The sequence below is a fragment of the Microcaecilia unicolor genome, chromosome 6 (genome assembly GCF_901765095.1).
Source record: "Microcaecilia unicolor chromosome 6, aMicUni1.1, whole genome shotgun sequence".
Taxonomy (NCBI): domain Eukaryota; kingdom Metazoa; phylum Chordata; class Amphibia; order Gymnophiona; family Siphonopidae; genus Microcaecilia; species Microcaecilia unicolor.
In genome coordinates, this window is record NC_044036.1 from 150824797 (window position 1) to 150845450 (window position 20654).

At 42.4% G+C, this 20654-nt stretch overlaps 1 protein-coding gene across 1 annotated transcript in view; it reads left to right on the top strand.

The window, feature by feature from the left end:
• Positions 1 to 20654, top strand: part of ADAMTS9 (ADAM metallopeptidase with thrombospondin type 1 motif 9) — a 273702-nt gene that overhangs the window by 58048 nt on the left and 195000 nt on the right. The window contains 3 exon segments of the mRNA XM_030205247.1: positions 5460 to 5606; positions 6075 to 6216; positions 8532 to 8639. Of these exon segments, the coding sequence (XP_030061107.1) occupies positions 5460 to 5606; positions 6075 to 6216; positions 8532 to 8639 (397 nt within the window).

The following is a 20654-nucleotide window of genomic DNA, read 5'->3' on the forward strand; positions in this document are numbered from 1 at the left end:
ATTTTCAGCCATAATGGAAACCGTGGCAAAATGCAAGGCATTTGGCTGTGGGAGGAGCCAGCATTTGTAGTGCACTGGCCCCCCTGACATGCCAGGACACCAACCGGGCACCCTAGCGGGCACTTAAAAAATCTGTAAAAAAAAAAATTAGCTTCCAGGTGCATAGCACCCTTCCCTTGTGTGCTGAGCCCCCCAAATCCCCCCCCAAAACCCACTGCCCACATGTGTACACCATTACCATAGCCCTAAGGGGTGAAGGGGGGCACCTACATGTGGGTACAGTGGGTTTTGGGGGTTTTTGGAGGGCTCAACATTAACCACCACAAGTGGAACAGGTGGGGGGGTGGGCCTGGGTCCACCTGCCTGAAGTGCAGTGCACCCACTAAAAACTGCTCCAGGGACCTGCAGACTGCTGTCAGGGAGCTGGGTATGACATTTGAGGCTGGCATACAGGCTGGCAAAAAATGTTTTAAATTTTTTTGGTGTGTGTGTAGGAGGGGGTTGGTGACCACTGGGAGAGTAAGGGGAGGTGATCTCCGCTTCCCTCTGGTGGTCATCTGGTCAGTTGGGGCTCTTTTTTGGGACTTGGTCCTAAAAATACATAGACCAAGTCCGACCGGTGAAATGCTCGTTCGAGCCAGCCTTTTTTTTTCATAATAAGGTGAAGCCGGCCATCTCATAACCCCGCCCTGCCCCCTTTCCGCCTTTGCTACTAACCAACACGCCCCCTTGAAGGTTGGCCGGCGTCACAATGAAAAAGCAATTGGGGCCGGCCAAAATCGGCTTTCGATAATACCGATTTGGGCGGGATTGAGAGATCGCCGGCAATCTCCCGATTTGTGTCGGAAGATGGCCGGCGATGCCTTTCGAAAATAAACCTGATTGTTACACCTTTAGCTTGTCATGCCAGGGAAATTCTAGTAAAACACCTTTCCCACCATTCTGGGGGTTTAATGAATTATAGATCTACGAAAGCAGACATGTTTCTCTGAATCCTGTAAAGGAAGACCATAAAAGAAGAAATGCCGCTCATAAAAAGAAGGTTGCGATAGTGCTAATCTTCTGAGTAAACCCACAACCCAACACGTGTAGAGGGTAATTGTATAACTAGCATCTATTTCAAGCAGCCAAAATGCACCTATTTTAAGCCATCTGTTTTATAAAGGGACCCTTTTACAACGATGGAGCAGAAAGTGGCTTTAGCACACCATTATGCATTCTTTCCCACACGCTAAAGTCACTTTTTGCCATGAACAGAAAATGGCCGCAATGCAGAGCTCTCAAAACTCCTGGGACCGCCATTAACAGTTAATGCAGAGGCTTCGTAGTTAACCTGAATTCAATTTGGCTCGTGTCATGTGGTAACTGTGAAACTTTAGTGCACCTTAGCAAATAGAGGCCAGTTGGTCTGTGCAATTAGGGGCCCTTTCACTAAACCATGTTAAGCCCCCCTTATCCCTGAATTCTGTGAAAAGCGCTAAAAATTGCCTGTGCAAAGTTGGGTGCATGCTCAATATGCGCGCACAGTATAATTGAATGATGAGCTATTTTGCACCAATAATTGGCTTTTTAACAAGCAATTATTGGCGATAATTAAAATCAATTAAAATATATGTGCATAAATGTAGGCATCAGAGCTGCGCCTAAAATTTACATTTGAGTTGAAAAAAGGGGGTGTGGAAATGGACAGGTCATGGGTGGACGTTCAATGTTCCTTTAAGTCACGCATATAGTTATAGAATAAGAGCTGCCGGGTCTAAATTTATGCACAGGCATTCGCACCATATTTTAGTTGGTGCAAATTGCCATGCCTAAAGTTAGGCATGGATGCTCAGGCGTAAGCACTATTCTATAAATCATGCCTACTACTACTACTACTACTACTATTTATCATTTCTACAGCGCTACAAGGCATATGCAGCGCTGTACATCGTACACTAAAAAGACAGTCCCTGCTTTAAATAGCCCTTTCCTCAAGTCACTTCACTGGCTCCCTATCCGTTTCCGCATTCAATTCAAACTTCTCTTACTGACCTATAAATGCATTCACTCTTCCACTCCCCAGTACCTCTCCACTCTTGTCTCTCCCTACGCCCCCCCCCCCTCGGGCACTCCATTCTGTAGATAAATCTCTCTTGACTGTCCCCTTCTCCGTTCCTTTTACCTCGCTGCACCTCACACCTGGAATAGACTTCCCGAACATGTATGTCTAGCCCCGTCCTTGCCCATTTTCAAATCCAGTTTAAAGGCCCACCTCTTTAACGCTGCTTTTGACTCCTAATCCCTGCTCACTTGCCTGTACCTTTTATCCCCATCTCTTTAATTCCCTTACCTCTTAATTGTTCTGTCTGTTTGTCTGTCCTATTTAGATTTTAAGCTCTTTGAGCAGGGACTGTCTTTACGTGTATGGTGTACAGCGCTGCGTATGCCTTGTAGCGCTATAGAAGTGTTAAGTAGTAGTAGTAAATGATTTAAGTGCATTTTATAGCATAGAACTTTTTCGGCAACAACTTTTTTGCCGCCATATATAGATTTTAGTCCTTTGGTTTACTGCACAATAACTTCTAGTGCACAACCGTGTTGGCAGCTTTGCAATATTTTTGCAATTACCGTGCAGTGAACCATGCATTAAGTGGTTTTTGTGTTAGCATGGGACCACTTTTCCCCTCCTAAATCTGTAACTTTAGGGGTCTTTTTACAAAGGCATGCTGAAAAATAGCTTGTGGTAGTGTATGCGTGGGTTTTGGGTGTGCGCCGATCCATTTTTCAGCGCGCCTGTAAAAAATGCATTTTTTTAAATTTTGGCCGAAAATGGACGTGCAGCAAAATGAAAATTGCCATGTGTCCATTTTGGGTCTGAGACCTTTACTGCCAGCCATTGACCTAGCGGTAAAGACTCACGCGGTAACCGGGCGGTAATGACCTACGTGCTCCAAATGCCACTTGGTGCGCAATCCATTCCGCGTGTCTGAAAATAAAAAATATTTTCCAGACTCGGTTATCGGATGCGCACCAAAAATGAAATTACCACAAGAGCCACACTGTAGTCATGCGGTAACTCCATTTTGGCATACTTTGGGCGCACGTAGACACTTACGTGGCTTAGTAAAAGGGCCCCTTAATGAGGCACCTTTAATTTCTGGGAACACCTCCAAAGGTCTGAGCTACGTACAGTAAAGTCTTGCATTAATCCACAGTAACTGCAAATTTTACTGCACCTTACTAAAAGGGCTCATTAATTTTTGAAAAATGAATGATGTTCTTGGTGTGTGCATTCATTCAAATGCAGAAATTGTATACCGATCAAAAGCTGAGCATGCAGGTAATCAAGATGGGTATGCAACTTTGCCAGCCTCAGCTCTTTCTAGGAGATAGAGCAGAACTGCTGTCAAGGTTAGAACAGCCACATTGCCGTATGCCTTCCTTTCCATGCAATGTTGAAATATTGAGTACCTTGATATTTTTAGTGTTTTACATGCTAGAGCAGACGGATGTGAGGACGACTGTATGATAGTTCTGTCCGGATGATAAACAGTGTGCACATGGGTTTTGAACAGACATTATTATTACAACAGTGCAGTTCCAATGCTACAGTTTAGCTGCAGGTCATCCTTTAAAGAGAAGACCAGCTCCACTGTGATTTATGTGCTGTAGTTATTACATATTGATTTGAATTGCAGAGGATTTGTATCAGATTGCTGTAGATATCTGGTACTGTAAGATGGACAGATCAAAGCCCATTTCTTGGTAACACACCTTTTGATGGTTGACCTTTCTGACTCATGTAACAATTGTCTGGTACATTTCATATCAAATGACTGTTTTAGGAAATGCAAGATCATGTACAGCACATCAAAACATGTACAGGCCTAACCTTCCTTATACTTCGATAGTGTGCTGGAATATATCTCAAATTCAGATCTTGTTCGATGGATGGATGTAGTGAGCATCTGTGTAATGCATGCCTAAAAGCCATATTGATTCTAGAGAAAATGGTAAATTTAGTGGTAGTTGTGGTGTTCCTCGTTCTCAGTTTTTACTTTCTTTCCTTGGTAAATTGTCTGAATTTATTTTTATTGATTTATACCAGGCTTATACAAGTTCAGTCCTCAAGGACAGCAAGCAGAACAGGTTTTCAGGATGCCCCTAATGAATATACATGTGAGAGATCTGCATACAATGCATACTGTGAGCGTGCAGATCTTTCGGATAGATGTCCATTAGGGATAATCTCAAAATCTGTCCTGTTTGCAGCCCTCAAGGACTGAACTTGGACAAGTCTGATTTATGCCCATTGTTCAATTAACTCAGTAAGATTTTACGAAAAGCGAGATAGTTTTGTATTGCTTCACTGAAGCTCGACAAATTCTTAAATATAAAATTAACGCCAACGTAGTAGAAGCATCCAGATGAAACCAGGGGTTCTCAACCCGGTCCTAGGAACACACCCAATCAGTCAGGCTTTCAGGATACCATTCATAAGAGAAGTTTGCGTACGATGGAGGCAATGCATGCAAATTTAGTTCATGCATATTCATTGTGGGTATCCTGAAAACCTGACTGGTTGGGCATATCCGGAGAACTGGCTTGAGAACCCCTGGATTAAACTACGGTAATATTGGCCATGATTACTATAGGAGTGTGCAGCTCAACAATATTCATTTTATGTTGTTTCCTGTGTTGTTTACAGCAATTTTTGTTGTCTTCGTTTATGTTTTTTGTGGTGGGAGCAATACCTTTAAGCTCATTCTGTGAAGAGTGCACACTATTTATGAAAAGTGCACATTCGTTCCTGATTGTGTGCACATGTGCACACTATCCCCTTAATTCTCTAAAAGTCGTGAAAAATTGTGCTCATAAATTTGTGTGCATGTCCAATTTGCACGTACAATTTAACTGAATGAGCTAATTAACACCAATAATTGGCTTTTTAACAAGTAATTATTGCCGCAAATAAAATTTAATTAGCATTTACATGCGCAGATTTCCATATGATCTGAAAAAAAGGGCAGAGAAATGGGAGGATCATGAGCATAACCGGGTCATTCCTAAAATGAACATACATTATTACAGAATAACGAGGATCCACGCCTAATTTAGGTATGTAAATTTGCAGCATGTTTCAGCTGGTGCCAATGGCCATGCCTAAAGTTAGGTGCAATTCCCGGGTGTAAGTGCTATTTTATAAACCACACCTCCTTAAAACATTCTTTAATCAGTTTCAAAAACAGATACAAAAAATGTCAAACATTACAGTAACGAAAATATAACAATAAGAAAATTCAAATAGGGTCCAGCCCACATTATTGGGTGTATAAGCCTCAAAAGAGCAAGATATTTTAATGCTTTTTCATAGTTTTACCTCTTCATCCTTCCTTTTATACTAATATTATGATGGTTGCATTGCATTTGAAGTATTTTGCATATCAAGATATCTCTCATCCTTTTATATTTGCCAGGTTCAACATGCCCCACGATGATAGTAACAAGTGCAAGGAAGATGGCGTTAAAAACCAACAGTATGTCATGGCGCCGACATTGAATTTCTTTACTAACCCCTGGATGTGGTCAAAATGCAGTAGAAAATACATTACAGAATTTCTAGAGTAAGTGTTATTCCCTTTTTTATGTATTGGGGGATCTCTTCAGGCTCTAGTTAGTCTAAGTATTGGTGCTGATGACTGTGGGATAATAGATTGAGTATTATTATTTCATATTGTTAGTTCTGTGAGATGTCTGGCATGAAATATTTTACATCTTAATTGTTTGAGGCATATGCGCTATTCTATAAACTGTGCCTAACTTTAAGCGTTGCTTATAGAATAACGCCTTTTTCAGCGCCGATTTTTTTTTTTGGCACCATATATAGAATTCACCACAATGTGTACTTTTGTAATTTATTATTGCCTTTGTCTGGGTTATATTTGCTGTACACTGCCTTGGGCGAATTTCTTTGAAAAGTTGGTAAATAAATCCTAATAAATCAATCAATCTTCTTCTTGTGGCTTGTTAAAAGAAATTATTCGATCTATTATGAAATACTTATACTGCGCTGCCTTTCGACTCTGTTCTAGCACTGGTTATGGGGAATGTTTACTTGATGAGCCCATCTCTGGAACCTACACATTGCCTCAACAGCTTCCTGGTGTTATTTTCAATGTTAACAAACAATGTGAGTTAATTTACGGACCGGGAGCTCAAGTGTGCCCATATATGGTTAGTACCATTGCTTATGTTTTAAAATGTACTATTAAATATGATAAATATGTTACAGGATAGCTCTGATTGCTGTGTAAGGAGTCCTTTTACCAAGCCACAGTAAAAAGCGGCCAGCGTTGTTGTGAGTTCATGGGTTTTCCATGCGCTGAGTCTACTTATAGCGTGGTGGCAGTATGGCCGCCTTTCCATGTATTTCTTTCATGGACACGTGCTAATGTCCCAGTTAGTCTGTGGCCGTTACCACAGGAGCCCTTACCAACACCTGTTTTGTTGGCACTAAGATCTCCCGCAGTAACTCCACGGTAATTGGGCAGCACGCAACAATGGGCCGTGCTACGCAATTCGTGCAGAGCAGCCTACTCTCTGCCTATAGCCACACCTCCTGCACTGAAAAAAAATTATTTTTCAGCACGAGATTAGTGTGCACTGGTGGGCACACAACCACAGGATGCATCAGTGCATCCCAGAGCAGCGCTTTTTGCCACATTTTAGTGCCTACTGCGCCTTAGTAAAAGGGCCCCTAAATTATTTAGAATGCATTATTACAACTACTTTTGGTTATATATGACACAGTATATACAACTCAATGGTAGATCGATCAACCATTGAGTTGTATATACAAGTAGTAATAAGTAGATTCGAGTCGCATACGTTTGACAGTAACGCTATATATGACACAGTAGCAGGTCCAGCAATATTTTAATTATTTGGATTTTACTCACACCTTTTTCGGTAGTAGCTCACGTTACACTGAGTATTTCCCTGTTCCTAGAGGGCTTACAATCTAATATTGACCATTTAGGACCAAATTTAGTATTAGCTTGGTGCCCTGTTCTATAAAGGTTACTCCAAGTTTATTTATTTAGATTTTGCTCACACCTTTTTCAGTAGTAGCTCAAGGTGAGTTAGATTCAGGTACTCTGGATATTTCTCTGTCCCAGGAGGGTTCACAATCTAAGTTTGTACCTGAGGCAATGGAGGGTTAAGTGACTTGCCCAAGATCACAAGGAGCAGCAGTGGGATTTGAACTGGCCACCCCTAGATTGCAAGACCGGTACCCTAACCACCAGGCCACTCTTCCACTGAGCGCTCTTTATAGAACAGAGATTAGAGCCAATTCCTCGCTCAAATTTGGGCGCCAGTATTTACGCCAGCTGAAACCTTGTGTAAATGCCGGTACCCAAGTCTTCACAAATACTATCAACCCAGCATTAGTGACTTTAGTATAATTAGGCGGTTAACGCTAATTAAAAACATGCCTATAACGCACCTTAGTAAACAGGGCCCTTACAGTGTGAAGGACCAAATGCCAACATGCACCATGTTCCACTTATCGCTGCCTCAGGGCGTGGTCCACTTCCAGTGCTCAAACATCAGGCTCGAACTCTCTTCACTTCTCCCTTTTCAATATGAACCAAGTCTTGGCATTTGGGTGCGGGAATGGCAGTATTCCATAACTCTGCATGCAAATTTTTTTTTTTTGAAACACCCCTCCCCCACCCCTAGCCACGCTGCCTTTTCAATTGCACGCTAGGGCATTTATGCACACGGAATTATAGAATAGCATCCAGAAAGATGCGATGCAAACATTTAATAATACCAATTAACTGCAATTGATTATTAGCATCAATTTATTTAACCCAATTGCTGATACTTGCCCCTGAGGTATACTACTATAATAATATAGACAAGAAGGAATATGGTGAGTGCTATCGTTTAAGGAGGAAAGGCTTCAGAAACTCTGTATTCACTATATGCAAACGTGAATTACAGACTGCCATAAATCTCAAGCATATTTAGCCTTAGAGATCATGATACAGGTTCTTCATCAGTCAAAACCGCCACTAACCTAATCAAAACTTTAGTGATGGTATTATATTATACTGTATACCAAATAAACAAAGTAATAACACCTATCTGGGCTATAGCGTTGACTGGAGGGTATGCTCGACAGAAAGCTTCTGTTTCCCAAACCCTTCATCGGGAGCTCTGCCCTCAAACGCAAAACATTGCCCTTCAGGGAGCTGATCGGTACCTATCCACTCCCTGAAGGGCAATGTGTCCTCCTTAAACGATAGCACTCGCCATATTCCTTCTTGTCTATATTATTATAGTAGTAACATCAATTTATTGCAATTAGCTCATTAGCTAATTATTTTGAGCCCTCATCTTCGATTGGCCATATAAGGAATCCGGGGGGTAGGTGATTAAATACTAACAATACCGTTTGGACTGTACTGAAATTAGTAAATAGTTATGAAATATACGGGGTTTGTATTTATTTGTAGTTTGTGTTTTTTTATGAAATAAAGCAGATGCAATGTCGGCGCCTTTGGTGCATTAATATGGAAGGACCGCACAAAGGCTGTCGAACTCAACACACTCCTTGGGCTGACGGGACAGAGTGCGATCCTGGAAAGGTCAGAAAAACAACAACAACATTCCTTTGGTATTTTTTTTTCACAGAGGTTTCAACAATATTAAAAGCCACGGAGTACATGTAACAGTTCTAATTCTGCCGCCAAATTGCATAGTGGTCATATGGCCTAATGTCACCATTTGGCCTTTGAAATGCATTCTCTTCTTCTAAAAGCTCATGTTAATTTGAAGAAATAAAAGCATTCATGGAGCACTGATAACAGAGGATTTTCCCACTCATTACTGCTCTTCTGTATGACGCTGGTAATTAGTAGGTTTTCCAAATGTCAACATCCTGGATGGTTTCTTGCTAAGCAGATTTCAGGGTAGACTGTCCGTAGAGGTTTTTACCAAGTCTTAAATTTCTCTAGTGTTGACTTTTGCTTCCTTCCAGTTTAGCCACATGTCAGTGTAAGTTCTCTCCCCTTTTTGCAAATGATTCTTGGGCTTTGTATTCAATAATTGATAGCGTGTTGGCCATTTTCTGAATGTGCTGCCCCAGCTGGAGAGCTTTAATTACTCAGAATGTCTGGCTCAGAGATGATTACTGCAGTGATAAAAACATGAATATTGCTTTCCATAAAAGAAATGCCATATGTATTTTTTTTTTCATACGATGCCTGATAGTCTGTGGTCTAGTGAGTAGAGCACTGAAATACAAATCAAGAGAAGTCCTGCAAAACCAGTTTGTACTGCCACGTTCATTCTGTTTAATCCTTGCCAAATAATAGCATTAATTCCTCTCCCCTGGAAAATTATGTGGAGTCTGTTTCTCAGAAATATGCTACCAGTCCATCCAATCCAGAGATATAGGGAAAGGGAAGGGAAATGGGACTTGATATACCGCTTTTCTGAGGTTTTTGCAACTACATTCAAAATGGTTTACATATATTCAGGTACTTATTTTTTTGTACCAGGGGCAATGGAGGGTTAAGTGACTTGCCCAGAGTCACAAGGAGCTGCAGTGGGAATTGAACTCAGTTCCCCAGGCTCAAAGTCCACTGCAGTAACCACTAAGCTACTCCTCCACTAGCAACATTCCATGTAGAAGCCTGCCCTTGCAGATCAGCAATGCGGCCGTGCAGGCTTCTGTTTCTGTGAGCCTGACGTCCTGCATAGAAACAGAAGCCTGGGCGGCTGCGTTGCTGATCTGCAAGGGCAGGCTTCTACATGGAATGTTGCTAGTGGAATAGCAACATTAACATTCCACGTAGAATGTCAAATAGTAGCAACATTCCAGAATCTCAAATAGTAGCAACTGCAACATTCCATGTAGAATCTCAAATAGGGAAAGGGAAATTCGACTTGATATACTGCCTTTCTGTGTTTCTTTTTTTGCAACTACATTCAAAGCGGTTTACATATATTCAGGTACTTATTTTTTTGTACCAGGGGCAATGGAGGGTTAAGTGACTTGCCCAGAGCCACAAGGAGCTGCAGTGGGAATCAAATTCAGTTCCCCAGGATCAAAGTCCACTGCACTAACCACTAGGCTACTCATAGGGAAAGTTATCAACATTGGCTATTGTTAAATTGGGTTATTTTACATCACGCAATCTTCATCCATTCCGACCCTCCACTTATACCTCATACGATCACTATACATCTTTGTATTTGTTATCCACCGACTAGGCAAACACCTTTGACAGTACTATGTAAGCCACATTGAGCCTGCAAATAGGTGGGAAAATGTGGGGTACAAATGCACAGGGATTTCATTGTATAAAATGGGATCTTGTTGTAAAACAACCCGACTTGTGGTAAAGGAAACAGACTTAACAGTAGCCCATGTTGATAACTTCCCCCATATTTGTTTGGAGTGCAATTTTCAAAGTCATTTGTCAAGGTAGCCTCCAGAGCAGTGAGTCTCAGCCCAGTCCTTGGGACACACCCAGCCAGTCAGGTTTTCAGGATATCTACAATGCATATGTATGAGATAAATTTGCAGACACTCCCTCTGTTGAATTCTCCCCTAGGTGCATCCATTCTAATTGCGTTTGACGTTGATGCATAATTGGAAATTTGTCTGTGTGACCTCACGCGTCACCTAGATAGGATTTTAGATAGTGCTGGGGAGGAGCCAGCTATCTTGGTACTTGTGGGTACCAATGACATAGGAAAAAGAGAGAGGTTCTGGAAGCCAAATTTAGGCTCTTAGGTAGAAAGCTCAAATCCAGATCTCCTAGGGTAGCATTTTCTGAAATGCTACCCGTTCCACGCGCAGGGCCAAAGAGACAGTCAGAGCTCCAGAGTCTCAATGCGTGGATGAGACGATGGTGTAGGGAGGAGGGTTTTAGATTTGTTAGGAACTGGGCAACATTCTGGGAAAGGGAGAACCTATTCCGAAAGGATGAGCTTCACCTTAACCAGGGTAGGACCAGGCTGCTGGCATCGGCATTTAAAAAGGAGAGCAGCTTTTAAACTAGAAACAGGGGGAAGGCCGACAGTCACTCAAAAGTGCATGGTTCGGGATAAGATATCACCAAAACAGGGAAGATAGGGTATCCTGATAGTGAGGTTGCAAAAGAGACCGTAGTAGATCAGGTGTCCTTAAATAAAAATAAAAATCAGACAAAAGATTGCAAATTAATACTGTCAAGTACTAAGCATCATGTAAATAGGAACAACAAACATACTTTGAAATGTCTATATGCGAATGCCAGGAGCCTAAGAAATAAGATGGGAGAGTTAGAATATACTGCACAATGAAAAATTAGATATAATAGGCATCTCTGAGACCTGGTGGAAGGAGGATAACCAGTGGGACACTGTCGTACCGGGGTACGAATTTTATCGTAGTGATAGGGTGGATCAAATCGGTGGAGGAGTAGCATTGTATATTAACGACAGCCTTGAATCAAATAGATTGAAAATTCTGCAGGAAACAAAAAACTTCTTGGACTCACTGTGAATTGAAATTCCATGTGTAAAGAGGAAAAGGATAATGATAGGAGTGTACTATGTTAAAGGAAATTAGGGACGCGAACAAACTGGGTAACACAATAATAATGGGTGATTTCAATTACCGAAAATATCCAGAATAAGTAGAATACAATATCAAAAGTCTTTCAAAATTCTACCTTGCATACAATGTGTTTGGGGGCAACTATGGCAGGTAATAATGAAAAAAGTGGAGAATAAAAGACTTCAGAAAAATCGGAACTTCCTCGTTTTTAAAGGACACACCTTTTGTTTAATGAGGGAACCACTTCACTCATATGTCTTCACAAAAAAAACTCCACTATATCAAATTCACAAAAACGCTGCCATAGTTCCTCAACAAACACTGATAATGGAGACTAAACTTTCAAAAAAAACATCACTTGGAATGGGTACTTATCTTAACTGATGATATCTTCATAGTTCACTTAAAGTCCAGCCTTGTACCCCACATAATCTTGAATTATGTGGAGTTTTTTTTGTGAAGACATATGATTGAAATGGTTCCCTCATTAAACAAAAGGCGTGTCCTTTAAAAACGAGGAAGTTCCGATTTTTTTGAAGTCTTTTTTCTCCACTTTTTTCATTATTACCTGCCATGGTTGCCCCCAAATACATTGTATGCAAGGTAGAATTTTGAAAGACTTTTGATTTCAATTACCCCAATATTGACTGGGTAAATGTAACATCGGGGCACACTAGGGAGGTAAAATTCCTTGATGAAATCAAGGACAGCTTTATGGAGCAGCTAGTACAGGAGCCGACAAGAGAAGGAAAAATTCTAGACCTAGTCCTTAGTGGAGCGCATTATCTGGTGTGGGAGGTAATGGTGCTGGGGCCGCTTGATAACAGTGATCATAATATGATCGGATTTGATATTAGCTTTGAAGTAAATATACATAGGAAATCAAATACGTTAGCGTTTAACTTTAAAAAAGGAGACTATGATAAAATGAGAAGAACGGTGAAAAAAAACTTAGAGGAGCGACTGCGAGGGTCAAAAATTTGCATCAGGCGTGGATGCTGTTCAAAAACACCATCCTGGAAGCCCAGGCCAAATATATTCCATGTTTTAAAAAAGGAGGACGGAAGACCAAACGACAGCCGGTGTGGTTAAAAAGTGAGGTGAAGGAAGCTATTAGAGCTAAAAGAAAATCCTTCAGAAAATGGAAGAAGGAACCGATTGAAAATAACAAGAAACAGCATAAGGAATGTCAAGTCAAATGCAAAGCGCTGATAAGGAAGGCTAAGAGGGACTTCGAAAAAAGGATTGCGTTGGAGGCAAAAACACATAGTAAAATTTTTTTAGGTATCTTAGAAACAGGAAGCCGGCAAAAGAATCGGACCGCTAGATGACCGAGGAGTAAAAGGGGCAATCAGGGAAGACAAAGCCATAGCGGAGAGATTAAATTAATTCTTTGCTTCGGTCTTCACCGAGGAAGATTTGGGTGGGATACCAGTGCCGGAAATGGTATTCGAAACTGACAAGTCAGAGAAACTTAATGAATTCTCTGTAAACCTGGAGGATGTAATGGGGCAGTTCTACAAAATGAAGAGTAGCAAATCTCCTGGACCGGATGGTATTCATCCCAGAGTACTGATAGAACTGCAAAATGAGCTTGCGGAGACCAGTGAGTCTGACGTCAGTGCCGGGCAAAATGGTAGAGACTATTATTAAGAACAAAATTACAGAGCATGTTCAAAAGCATGGATTAATGAGACAAAGTCAACATGGATTTAGTGAAGGGAAATCTTGCCTTACCAATCTACTACATTTCTTTGAAGGAGTGAAAAGCATGTGGATAAAGGTGAGCCGGTTGATATTGTGTATCTGGATTTTCAGAAGGCATTTCACAAAATACCTCGGAGGTAGTGTTCTATTGTGGATTAAAAACTGGTTTAAAGATAGAAAACAGAGAGTAGGGTTAAATGGTCAGTATTCTCAATGGAGAAGGGTAGTTAGTGGGGTTCCCCATGGGTCGTGCTGGGACTGCTGCTTTTTAACATATTTATAAGTGACCTAGAGATGGGAGTAACTAGTGAGGTAATTAAATTTGCTGATGACACAAAGTTATTCGAAGTCATTAAATCGCGGGAGGATTGTGAAAAATTACAAGAGGACCTTACGTTACTGGGAGACTGGGCGTCTAAATTTATTTATTTATTGCATTTGTACCCCACATTTTCCCACGTATTTGCAGGCTCAATGTGGCTTACATAGTACCGTCAAAGGCGTTTGCCCAGTCGGTGGATAACAAATACAAAATTGTATAGTGATCGTATGATATATAAGTGGAGGGTCGAAATGGATGAAGATTGCGTGTTGTCCTGTGTGATCATAGTCATACTGTGTTGGTAGGTGAAGAGGGTTACGTGGGGTTGTTGGGGTAGGCATTTTTGAAGAGGTTGGTTTTTAGTGATTTCCTGAAGTTCAAGTGGTCGTGGATTGTTTTCACAGCTTTTGGGAGCCCATTCCATAGTTGTGCGCTTATGTAAGAGAAGCCGGCTACATAAGTTGTTTTGTATTTCAGTCCTTTGCAATTTGGGTAGTGTAGGTTTAGATAGGATCTTGATGATCTGACTTTGTTTCTTATTGGTAAGTCTATGAAGTCATGTATTCTGGGATTACGTTTAATGTGAGCAAGTGCAAAGTGATGCATGTGAGAAAGAGGAACCCGAATTATAGCTACGTCATGCAAGGTTCCATGTTAGGAGTCACGGACCAAGAAAGGGATCTAGGTGTCATCGTTGATGATACGTTGAAACCTTCTGCTCAGTGTGCTGCTGCGGCTAAGAAAGCAAAATGGAATGTTAGGTATTATTAGGAAAGGAATGGAAAACAAAAATGAGAATGTTATAATGCCTTTGTATTGCTCCATGGTGCGACCGCACCTTGAATATTGTGTTCAATTCTGGTCGCCGCATCTCAAAAAAGATATAGTGGAATTAGAAAAGGTGCAGAGAAGGGTGACGAAAATGATAAAGGGGATGGAATGACTTCCCTATGAGGAAAGGCTAAAGCGGCTAGGGCTCTTCAGCTTGGAGAAAAGGCGGCTGAGGAGAGATATGATAGAGGTCTATAAAATAATGAGTGAAGTTGAACGGGTAGATATGAAGCGTCTGTTTACGCTTTCCAAAAATACTAGGACTAGGGGGCATGCGATGAAGTTACAATGTAGTAAATTTAAAATGAATCGGAGAAAATATTTCTTCACTTAACGTGTAATTAAACTCTGGAATTCATTGCCAGAGAAGGTGGTACAGGCGGTTAGCTTAGCGGAGTTTTAAAAAGGTTTGGACGGCTTCCTAAAGGAAAAGTCCATAGACTGTTATTAAATGGACTTGGGGAAAATCCACTATTTCTGGGATAAGCAGTATAAAATGTTTTGTACTTTTTGGGGATCTTGCCAGGTATTTGTGACCTGGATTGGCCACTGTTGGAAACAGGATGCTGGGCTTGATGGACCTTTGGTCTTTCCCAGTATGGCAATACTTATGTACTTATGGTAATTGCAGTGGGAATACCGGACACAACATTAACAGTTACCGCACAGCTTTGCAATTATCGCTTGCTAGTTTTCACACCTAGGGGTCCTTTTACTAAGCTGCGGTAAAAGGGGGCCTGCGCTAGCGTCAGGTGTTTTTGATGCATGCCGAGGCCCCCTTTTATCGCAGCAGGTAAAAGGCTGTCTTTTTTGCTGGAAAAAAAATGGCCATGCGGTAAGTGAACCACTTGCCGCACGGCCATTTTGAGGGGGGAGCACTTACTACCACCCATTGAGGTAGTGGTAAGGGCTCCCGCGCTAACCCAGCAGTAACCGCTGCCCAAATACCGCCGGGTAAGCATCGGCACTATAATGAAGAGATGAGATAGAGCTCCTTGTATGCCTGTTTAATGTCTGTGATATACGGACAGCAATGCAATTTTTTATGAGGATATCCTTAGAAACCGAGGAGTTTGCATGTCAAAGCCAAGTCTGTCAGAGACTACTGGAACAGAGCCTTATTCTAGCGTTAAATCAAATTTACTCATTGCGATTACAGAGGAGACGTAGCTTTAATATTTTCCATCTCGAAGGGCTGCACTTGCAAGCATCAGACTGAGGAGTTATCTTGTATCAGACTTGAATCTACAGAAGATAGATGACTTGTGCCTAATTTAAAATTGCTTAACAGCATAAATAAATTGGATTCATGTGAAAAAAAAGAATTATCTGTTATCTGGGATATAAAAGACGAGGATTGTGATGAATTACATGTGTGCAGAAGGATGGTGAACCTTGCTGTGTATCTAAAGACATCATGAAAAATGGATGTCTCCTAGTGCTCCACTTTCACGTGTAATGACGGTAACCTGAGGTACGGACTGGCCTAATGGCCAGTTCACTGTGTCCTTCTGTGCAGTTCTAAGACCTGTCACTTCCTCAGGAGATGCTGCAGAAGTTCACAGCCCCTGAGGTAAGATAGTCTAATCCATGGCTTCTCAAACCTGTCCTGGGTATACAATAGCCAGTTAGGTTTTCAGGATGGCCACAATGAATATGCATGAGATAAACTTCTATATAAGAGTCTCCAATGCATGCAGATTTATCTCATGCATATTCAGTGTAAATATCCTACAAACTCTACTGGCTGTTGGAGTCATTTGGAAAGTTCTGGATCAATCATTGCACAACATCTGCTGTCCAGGTCAAGGGCATTCTTGTATCAGATAGCTCATGTTGTGGGAACTGGGTTAGATGGCAATGGGAGAGACAGTCAGAGAGGAAGTAATCAGCGTGAGCAACTATTAAGATGTTATTTTACTGTTAATCCCAATTATTAGTAGCTAGGCCTCATTGTATAAAATGGGACCTATGCTAAAGTAGAACATGTTAGTGGTAAAATAACACGTCTAAACAGTAGCCCACATTGACAGGACCGCCGAAGGGGGGGCAGGGGGAACAAAATTCCCCAGGCCCAGGCCTCCAAGGGGGGCCTGGTGCCGGGGTCTCTCTCCTTCTGCTGCTTCCAGGCCACTGATGCTGCACTCCCCGGTCTCAGCTGCCTGCCCTTGACTCCGTCGGCGGCCCCCTTCTGTCTGCCACCGGGCCCCCTGCATTTAGAAAAGGGAGAGTCTGTAGTTGGCAGCGCAGCACCTCACGTCTGTTTGAGAGCGGCGGATCGCCCCTCACTGTGTCCTGCCCTCGTCTGATGTAACTTCCTGTTTCCGCGAGGGCGGGGCAGAGTGAGGGAGGGCCTGAAGGGAGGCGAACTGCCACTTTCACACGGAGGTGAGGCGCTGCCAATTTAAATGCAGGGGGCCCGGTGGCAGACGGAGGGGGGCTGTCGACGGGGCTAGTGGTAGGTGGGTGGAGATTGGGGACTGCGGCGCCGGCGGCCTGAGAGCAGGAGAGGGAGACGACAGTGGTAGCGATTGGGGGGGTGCTGGGGCGGGCCCGGCTCAGTGTCTCGGTGGCCCTGCACATTGATAACTTACCCTCTTAATATTTATTTATTTATTTATTGCATTTGTATCCCACATTTTCCCACCTCTTTGCAGGCTCAATGTGGCTTACAATACATCATGAATGGTGGACATATATTAGAAAATAGACATTTAGTGTTACAGATGGTAACCAGAGCTGATATTGTGATGTCATAATGCTTCTTCATTCCACCAGTGCCTAAGAACCAGCCTCATCAGTGATGTCACAATGGCTTGGTTGCCCTATACTTGGCTCAACCTTATTACATATAGCAGTAGTTTTGATTTCTAGAGACATTTCGTTTTTTCTTTAATTAAGAGTTCTCAGTGTAGATTACAGTTAAAACAGGTTATTTTACTGTTAACCCCAGTTATTAGTAACTAGTTCTCACTGTATAAATAGGACCTGTGCTAAAATAGCACAAGTTAATGACAAAACATGTTTTAACAGTATCCCATGTTGATAACTCCCCCCACCCCCTTCAAATGGAAAAATGCATATGTAGTTGTAGATGAAGGACCTTGGAATGACAGCCCTTTCTCATAAATCACAACAAACAGAATTAGGGTGGATTTCAAATAACCCCAATGAAAATAAACCAGAAGTCAAAGAAATAGGAGGAAGGCTACTGAGAAAATAAAAAATATGATATGTTAGTGGAGGAGTGGCCTAGTGGTTAGGGTGGTGGACTCTGGTCCTGGGGAACTGAGTTTGATTCCCACTTCAGGCACAGGCAGCTCCTTGTGACTCTGGGCAAGTCACTTAACCCTCCATTGCCCCATGGAAGCCGCATTGAGCCTGCCATGAGTGGGGAAAACGCGGGGTACAAATGTAACAAAACAAAAAAACTTGTTCCCTTCAGTGAATTTGAAATTCATTCCATTTGTTCTCATAGGACGCACAAAAAGCAGAGTCAGTCAATGTAGATAGCAACCAGATGATTCTTTATTTGGCATAGCGTGTGCCTGCTTCAGGGGTAAATATTTTTTAGTTGAGATGACACATGGGTTAAAATAAGGCATCAAAAACTAGTCCTATAAGTAGTCCATCCCCTCTTCTCCCATTCTCTATCTCTGTTAATGGCTCTTACATCCTCCCTGTCTCCTCGGCTCATAACCTTGGAGTCATCTTTGATTCATCTCTCTTCTTCTCTGCGCATATTCAACAGATCGCCAAAACCTGTCGTTTCTTTATCTACAACATTAGCAAAATTCGCCCCTTCCTTTCTGAATACTCTACCAGAACCCTTATCCAAACCCTTGTCTCCTCTCGCTTGGATTATTGCAATTTGCTTCTCACTGGTCTTCCACTCAGCTATCTCTCTTCTCTCCAGTCTGTCCAAAATTCTGCAGCACGACTTATTTTCCGCCAAAATCGTTATACCCACACTAGCCCACTCCTCAAGTCACTTCACTGGCTCCCTGTCCGCTTCCGCATACAGTTCAAATTTCTCTTACTGACCTTTAAATGCATCCATTCTGCAGCCCCCCATTACCTCTCCACTCTCATCTCTCCCTACATTCCTCCCCATGAACTCCGCTCACTGGGCAAATCTCTCGTCATCCCCCTTCTCCTCCACTGCTAACTCCAGACTTCATTCCTTTTCCCTCGTGGCACATTATGCCTGGAATAGACTTCCTGAGCCTGTACGTCTAGCTCCATCTCTACCTGTTTTCAAATCTATGCTGAAAACCCACCTTTTCACCACTGCTTTTGGCTCCTAGCCACTACTCAATTGTTCCTTCTCACCCAGTACTTCCCTCGCCCTTAATTGTCTTGTCTGTCTGTATTTTTGATTGTAAGCTCTATTGAGCAGGGACTGTCTCTCTGTATCAGGTGTTCAGCGCTGCGTGCGTCTAGTAGCGCTATACAAATGCTAATAATAATCTTAGTAAGCAACCTGAATAGGTCTCAGCGAGTTAAAATGAGATTTAAAAAAACTATAAGGTTTAGATTGTCTCGCTGAAAAATGTTGACTACTTATAGGACCAGTGGGAGCTCTTATAGCCTCCCTTTGAGGGGGCTATAAGGGAAAGGGATTTGGACTTATATACCGCCTTTCTGTGGTTTTTCCAACTACATTCAAAGCGGTTTACATATTATATACAGGTACTTATTTTGTACCTGGGACAATGGAGGGTTAAGTGACCAGCCGGGTTAGCATAGGAGCCCTTATAGCCCCCTCAAAGGGAGATAGTAAGTGCTCCCCTCCCCCCAAACTGGCCACGTGGCAATTGGTTCACTTGCCACATGGCCAGAAAAGGGAAACCTACCTTTTACCCACTGTGGTAAAAGGGGGCCTCACGCTAGTACAGGCCCCCTTTTCTTGCAGCTTTCTAAAAGGACCCCTTAGTTATTTATATATTTAATGGGATTTATGAACTGCCTTTTTGAAGAGATTCCTTAATTGGCTCCACTCGTTTATATAGCTGTGTGCATTCTGACATTAAAGATGTGCAGTTACCAGAGCTTACATATATAAGGCCTGAGTTACGCCATTCTTTTTTAGAACATATAGGTTTGTGGAATCGATGCTTCACTGCATGTGCCAGCAAACCTGTGTATTCGTTGGTGTCCTTTTTATTTATTGATTGGGATTTATTAACTGCCTTTATAATGAGATTTGTCCAAGGCAGTGTACAGGAGGTATGGCTTAACATAAACAACTTAGAATTGTTTTAATTGACCAAACATAAAAGTACTACTACTACTACTACTATTTAGCATTTCTATAGCGCTACAAGGCGTACGCAGCGCTGCACAAACATAGAAGAAAGACAGTCCCTGCTCAAAGAGCTTACAATCTAATAGACAAAAAATAAATAAAGTAAGCAAATCAAATCAATTAATGTGAACGGGAAGGAAGAGAGGAGGGTAGGTGAAGGCGAGTGGTTACGAGTCAAAAGCAATGTTAAAGAGGTGGGCTTTCAGTCTAGATTTAAAGGTGGCCAAGGATGGGGCAAGACGTAGGGGCTCAGGAAGTTTATTCCAGGCGTAGGGTGCAGCGAGACAGAAGGCGCGAAGTCTGGAGTTGGCAGTAGTGGAGAAGGGAACAGATAAGAAGGATTTATCCATGGAGCGGAGTGCACGGGAAGGGGTGTAGGGAAGGACGAGTGTGGAGAGATACTGGGGAGCAGCAGAGTGAGTACATTTATAGGTTAGTAGAAGAAGTTTGAACAGGATGCGAAAACGGATAGGGAGCCAGTGAAGGGTCTTGAGGAGAGGGGTAGTATGAGTAAAGCGACCCTGGCGGAAGATGAGACGGGCAGCAGAGTTTTGAACCGACTGGAGAGGGGAGCGGTGACTAAGTGGGAAGCCAGCAAGAAGCAGATTGCAGTAGTCTAAACGAGAGGTGACAAGGGTGTGGATGAGGGTTTTGGTAGAGTGCTCGGAAAGAAAGGGGCGGATTTTACGGATGTTGTAAAGAAAGAAACGACAGGTCTTGGCAATCTGCTGGATATGAGCAGAGAAGGAGAGAGAAGAGTCAAAGATGACCCCAAGGTTTCGAGCTGAGGAGACAGGGAGAATGAGAGAGCCATCAACAGAAATAGAAAACGGGGGGAGCGGGGAGGTGGGTTTGGGGGGGAAAATGAGAAGCTCGGTTTTGGT